At 41.3% G+C, this 6,659-nt stretch overlaps 1 protein-coding gene across 1 annotated transcript in view; it reads right to left on the bottom strand.

The window, feature by feature from the left end:
* Positions 1 to 6,402, bottom strand: part of LOC118420170 (proteolipid protein DM beta-like) — an 8,014-nt gene extending 1,612 nt beyond the window's left edge. The window contains exons 1-4 of the mRNA XM_035826882.1: positions 6,311 to 6,402; positions 4,275 to 4,422; positions 3,095 to 3,254; positions 2,280 to 2,427 (exon numbers count right to left, since the gene is read on the bottom strand). Coding sequence (XP_035682775.1) covers positions 2,280 to 2,427; positions 3,095 to 3,254; positions 4,275 to 4,422; positions 6,311 to 6,335 — 481 coding nt within the window. The 5' untranslated portion in view covers positions 6,336 to 6,402. The remainder of the gene's footprint in view (positions 1 to 2,279; positions 2,428 to 3,094; positions 3,255 to 4,274; positions 4,423 to 6,310) is intronic.
* Positions 6,403 to 6,659: the final 257 nt, after the last annotated feature.

Genomic DNA, 6,659 nt, shown 5'->3' with positions numbered 1-6,659 from the left:
ACTCTCTCATTGGTTGGACTACCAATTACATGCTTGAAAAAAGCATGTACTGTTTCTGGTAGGGATCTTTGTGATTCCGGACCGATATCTCTAGAACCTCTGGATGGATTGCGATTTCCTTTGCTATGGGGATAGAGTGTGTGACCTATTGTGCTATTAAGTAGATTAGAAGTTTGCTGTTGTTTTGTGGTTCGTTTTTAAAAAAATATTTACACCCCTTTTCCTGATATGGAGTGATCTGGCCTCATTCCCTCTGTCTCAACCTCCTTGGGGACAGCTAGCAGTTGTAACATGTGTTTTGAGTTTTCAGTAGCATGGGAGTGTGTGGAAGGGTCGTTTCCAGTGCTATATCTCCAGAACAGAACGTGTGATTTGCCTCCATGAAAAATGGAGGTATAGTTTTTGGTGTGTCTGTGTGTGTGTCTGTTTGTGTTTCCACATATTTGTGGTCAGCATAACTTTAGAACCTGTTGATGGATTGTAATGATATTTGGTATTTGGGTAGGTGTTTGGAAGACGAAGGTCAAAGTCAATTTTGGATCCCCTGGTGTGTGACCTTGGTACTGCAACAGAACTTGGATTTTTGTATCTTTTGACATGGATATGCTATGGTCTTGATTTTTGGTGGCACATAGCTTGTGGTGTAAGGAAGAAGTGTTGTATGTTTGGGCCCTCTAGCAGCTTGCTCTAGAATTGCTGGGGCATTCTGGTCAAAATCTTCCAAGGAGCAAAAAAGAGCAACTGACCATCGCTGTCACCTCCGTATGGTGTGAACCATTATATACACATTGAGATACAATGTATGTGCCAGGTGCAGGTGTAACAATAGGAAATAAAAATGAAATGGTGAGGACACCAGAAAGGTGTAGTTTTGGATCTCACTGTTTACCATAGGTAGATATATAACTTAAGAACAATGATGGAATAATTTTGCCAAACGTCAAACCATATCAACCCCCACAACACACCATACGCACCATCACAAAACAAAATATTTCAAGCAGGTTTGAGTTTTCAGACTCTTGTTGCTATGTTGTCATTGGTTGATTTAATGATTGTGATTGCCAGTCAGGACCAGTCTTTTGATTATGTCATACCTGGGCTGCAATAAGGTTTGATACAGGTATTCTGGACTGGTTGATAAAAGCCGTATCACACTGGCTTCGAATTTTTATCACACAGGATTCCATCGAATATTTCAAACGTACATGCACTGCACACGCTGAGTGCGGCGCAGTTGAAAATTTGAAGACCTGATCTGGACGTTGGAATTGCTGTTGTAACAATTTTTGTTCAAGGGTCTCAACTTCTGGCTTCATTTCGCATTCAAATGTGTTTTCTCACGTAGGCATGACATAAATAAGGCCTTAATAAATAATCCTATCCACAGTCGGGCTGGTACCTAGGGTGATATGGAATACACCGTGTTGTATTCTATATTTATGTCATACCTGTGACGGGAAAACGTTCGATACGGGTGTTCCGGACCGGGCCATAACTTCCGTATCGCACAGGTTCGAAAGGCGTATCATACAGGCTTCCTTCAAGTAAATGGAACCATTTAGAACGGGCCGAATACGGCACAGTTGGCAATTCGAATACCTGATTCGGACGTTGGAACATTGCTGTTGCAACACTTTTTGTTCGGGGGCACCAAATTTGTCCAGCTTCTGGCGCAACTCCCATCAAAACATGGGTTTTCCCAGGGTATGACATAAATAAAATACAACACGGTGTATTCCGCATCACCCTCGGTCCCAGCCCCCCCGTCGTGCTGGTACCTCGGAATACACCGTGTTGTATTCTATATTTATCACACTGGTCTTCCTTAGGGTTAGGGGATGTCATCCTCCTAACGCCCGGTCCCCAGCGGCATTAGCCTATGGGGCCCTGCTATCTCATGCCCTATCAGTGGTTATTATGATTGTCACCACAAACAAGCTGTCAACGAATCAGAGAATAGGCCTTTATTGGGCTTGTTGTTGTTGCAAGCTGTCTCGCAAAGGCCGAAGGGAAGCTATCAGCCAATCATGTTACGTCTTACATAGCACGATCCTCCTACGCCCGATCCCCAACGGCTGACTGCCCATATAAGGGCAAGCTCATTAATATTTATAAGTAGGGCGGTCCCTAACTGGAGTGCACAAGATAGCAGAGGTAAACACAGTCGAGTTTTGACACGACTGTGGTCCCTCTGCGTAGGAGAATGGGGGATGTCAGAACACATGTAGTGATGGTCAAAACATGGGGTGTGACATTTGTTCATCCATTGTACTTACCAAACTGCTTGAGGTTGATACATCCTCCAGATGTGCCCATGATGGTGACTGCGACGTGCGCAGTCAGATAGAATAGGAAGACGGGAAGCACCGAGAAACAGGACACGCCCAGCCACAACAGGAACAACAGGTACGTGATCACGATAGTCTGTGGGAAGGAAAAAACATATTTTCATTTGTCAACTTCATTTTGAAATTCTTGACATTAATAGTACTGTAATGCAAGTTATCTGATGTTATCACTATCAGCATTTGTGGAATCAAAACCAGATAACGCACAATAGCTGAGTTTCAGCAAATTATCTTTACTTATGTCATACCTAGGCCAGTATACTCGTCCATACAAGTGTTCTGGACCGATCCGTATTGTACAGTATGGTCCTGGCTTCGAAGTTGCACAGACTTCCATTGAATGTATACTTCCTGTGCGCAGCATGCATCGATTTGGAAAACTACAACACAGTGTGTTCTGCATCACCCTTATAACCACTACCCTACTGCATGTAGGGCTGATACTTTTTGTGGGTAACACAAAATAAACCGTGCTGTATACAATATATACAGTTGCCCCAAAAATATTGTATTGTTCAAAACTCTTTCATTGAAGCAAATGTTATGATAAAGACAGAATAATTGCTCTCAAGTTTTTTCTTCCCTGGTATTCAAATTCCACTCTGAGTCTCTGACATAAATGCAATGAAAAAAATGACATAACATTATATCACAGAATAGGTTTCCTCTGTTTGCAAAATAGTCTGAACAATCGATATCTGATCATGAAACACAAAAATATCATACATCATTGAGGTACTCACAAATCCGTTGCAGATCCCTCCCCGCACATTTGAGTCGTACCCTCTGGAAGACCTGACATCGGTGACATTTTTGGCCATGCACCCCACACACAGGAACACCAGACTCATCAGGCCCATCCAGGCAGACAGACCAACAGATGCCCACTTTATGATCTCCACTCTACAAACACATAAAGAGATTAAGGATTTAGTTACAACACAATTTGTGAACACAATGGAACATGGACATTATCAGATTGAAGTATCTCAGCATATACACATCGAATCTCTAGGCCATTCCGTGTCACTGAACTAAGTACACATCTTGGACACTGAACAGGATTGGTTACACTATGCGAGGGGTGTCAACGAGGCCATTTACATTCGAGCGCATCATGCAACCCTCTCTGAACGGAGATGGTGGCAGGTTTCGCCTTCCCGCCATTCATGATTCGCTGCTGAGTGCTGACCATCATCCGACGACATTCGGAACATCGGTGAAGCAAATCTTCTATCCGAAGAAGGTCGGAGTTCTCGACCGAAAATTTATGCTGAGTCTTCCTATTGTGTTGGGACAAAGTTTAAACTTTTTCACTGTGTAATTTGCCAAGAACACAGATGAGCTTTCATTCGGACACAATTTGGCGCAAACAATTACAAACAAGAGTCCTATGATGCCTTTGTGAAAATTGCATTCTGAAAGTACTTTGTTACTTAGAATTTGAATAGTGGTAGGACCTTTTGTTATAAGGCTACAAAATATGAATGATCATAACATTTGACTTCACTTTTTTGTGCAAATCTTTTGATAAGTTATTGCATATTACTGATAGTATGTAAATTACATGACTTACCAGTAGTCTTAATACAGTCAAACCTGCACTGGAGACCAATTCTGGTCTTTATGGACAGGTGGAGACTATAGACAGGATTCTTATTGCTTGTGACAATGGGGAAAATAATAAGGGTCCACCAAGAAGTGACCAGGTGGTCTTTACGTGAAGGTGGTCACTTGTACAGGTTTGACCGCACATGTACATGAATGGCCAGGTAGTTCTTATGTAGAGGTGGCATCCTTCTTTCATGGCTACATGTGTACTTGTACACGCTTGAATTTGTACAATTCAAGCATTATAGATAAACCTAGACTGTAGTTTTTTTCCTGTAGATCAAAAGCATCATTTTGATATAGATCACTCACAGCAAGTCAAAATCTGTTGAAAGTTGTCTGCCTCCCATTTGGAAAAGGTCCTTGGTCTGTATGACAGCCATGAACAGTGTTGGACAATACAGACCAGCTCCTGCAAGGCACAGGAGAGTCGCTAGGAGGGTCCATCCTGGGAACCGATCTGAGGAAACATACATAAATCTCATTAAAACTTTGCAGCCAGGAGCTGAATTACATGTAGCTCATACAATTGATGAGCATCCCATATAGGAACAATAATCAACAAAGAGGTGTAGCTAGGACATGTGAATGGGAGAGAAACAGAATACTGCAAAGAAGATCATAGATCAACATCATCATAGAATGGAGACCTAATGATGGGAAAAGTGATGGGGCTAAATCACAAAGGTTTTTGCATTGTTAGCCTATAACGCTAGTTCACCTTTATCCGTTGGGTAACCTATATCCGTTGCTTTTAAAAATAGGGTAATTGGGGATATCACGTTGACGGACGTTGGTTTAAAATTTCAATATTTTCAGTACATTGCAGTTTAAAACTACCACCCATCGAATTGATGTGCCTAAATACACTGCTTAAATTGACAACGGATATAGGTTACCCCGCGGATGAAGGTGAACTAGCATTACACAGTACTGAGTGACCTCAATACGACAGCCATTGGACTGCAAGAATATGAACTACCCACACATTGAAGGACCCCCTACTCTTTTTGACAAGTGTGATGGGGTCTTTTAAGATGGTCAAGGTGTGGAACTCCTCAAACAAGGGAACGTCATTCAACGTTCTATCTGAGGGACGGCCCTTAATCAAAGCTACGTAGTAGACAGTGCTACTCATTTTCACCTCTAGTGTTTAACGAAAGAGAGGAAAGTCGTGTTAAGTGCCTCCCCCAAAGGCACTGTCAACATTGGGAACTGCAAGAGATTTCTTTCCTCTCTGCAATTTTAAGTCAAGACGAATGCTATCACCTGACAAGTACCTATGGGGAAAATTACGACAACTGTAAGTCAAGCTATACGTTGTATTTTCTTGGACGAACTATTACTATTAGCTTGGTCCCCGAACTGCAGGAAATAGTTCTGTAAGTAAACAAAGGTATAATTACCATATTTTAATTCTAACAGACAGTTCTATACAAAATGTACACTTTCACCTATTATAAAATAGCACTGTTGGCGATCTGATGTTGTTGTACTTTAAAGGCCAGGGCAATTAGTATAATTGCGATGATTGTGTCTCCCATTAAAAGTTGAAAGATTAGTAGGCTCTGTACAGAATGTATTAGGTCGGTCAAGGTTTTGTCTCCCCGAAGTACAATCAACTAATAAAGATACCCTAAAGACACATTACCCTAATCTTTACATCTTCAATATCATCAGTTCTAATTAATGAAAATGCCTGAATTCCCTGGTTGATACTTGCTCTATGCTGTAGGGATCAACATGTAATCATAGGGGGTAATAAAAGTGTCAAAATGACCCAATTTATGGCACTCATTTGTCATTTTAAATCTGTACCAATTACATGTTGCAATTATTTTTGCCTTTACCGTTGATTTGGGTATTAAAAAGAGCAAGATTTGTATCAGCTATGACTACTAATTGTGTTAGTTATCTGTTCACTTTTACAGTTCTCGTTATACGTTGACGGGTCGAAAACGCTTAGCTCGGATCTAAAATTCGGACACTTTGCCAACATAGCATAAAGCTGCACTGGTCTATACCATAGTGACGAAACTACCACCATTTTCACGAATCTTTGCTGTACGTTGTTGCAACCTAACGTTAGGCCAAAGGCATTCTAACTACTGTAAAATAGCATGTTGCAGCGCTACTAAATTTACTACCAGTAACGTAGGAGAACGTCATCTAAAACGTAGAAAACACCAAATTGAACATTCCTTTGGCTCTAAAAACGTCGTCCAGCAAGTTGTAACGTTTTGTAGTAACGTTTTGTATTGTTGATCTTCAATGAGACAACGCATGCAACAGAACCTAGATCTTTTTAGATAAGATTTCTACAAGTAAACAAAGAGGGAACAAAATACCGTTAGTCGATAGAAGGACCACCATTGTTTAGTAGAAGAGGTGATACAGGTAGGTGTATGAGATGTTGCCGACGTTAACGATCGCGACGATGTCTACGCTCGTCGTACGACAGAGTAAGACTAAAAGTATTCCGACGGTTTGCCTGCAGTGTGAATGCCGCTATGGATACAAATGACTCAGTCTACGTTTGGTCAGTTTTGTTAGGACGACATGTGGGGCGGGGTCAACGTTTGCAAAAGGTGTGGTCACCAACTTGTCATAGGCACAGTTTCAGAACATGGATTTTTCCCTTCCTGAAAATTAATTGTTGCCTATTTTGTCATCACTTGCTGTCACGAAATAAAGCAA

This window comes from Branchiostoma floridae, chromosome 7 (assembly GCF_000003815.2).
Source record: "Branchiostoma floridae strain S238N-H82 chromosome 7, Bfl_VNyyK, whole genome shotgun sequence".
Lineage (NCBI taxonomy): Eukaryota > Metazoa > Chordata > Leptocardii > Amphioxiformes > Branchiostomatidae > Branchiostoma > Branchiostoma floridae.
The sequence above is the reverse complement of the archived record's forward strand: the minus strand, read 5'-3'. Positions and strand labels throughout refer to the sequence as shown.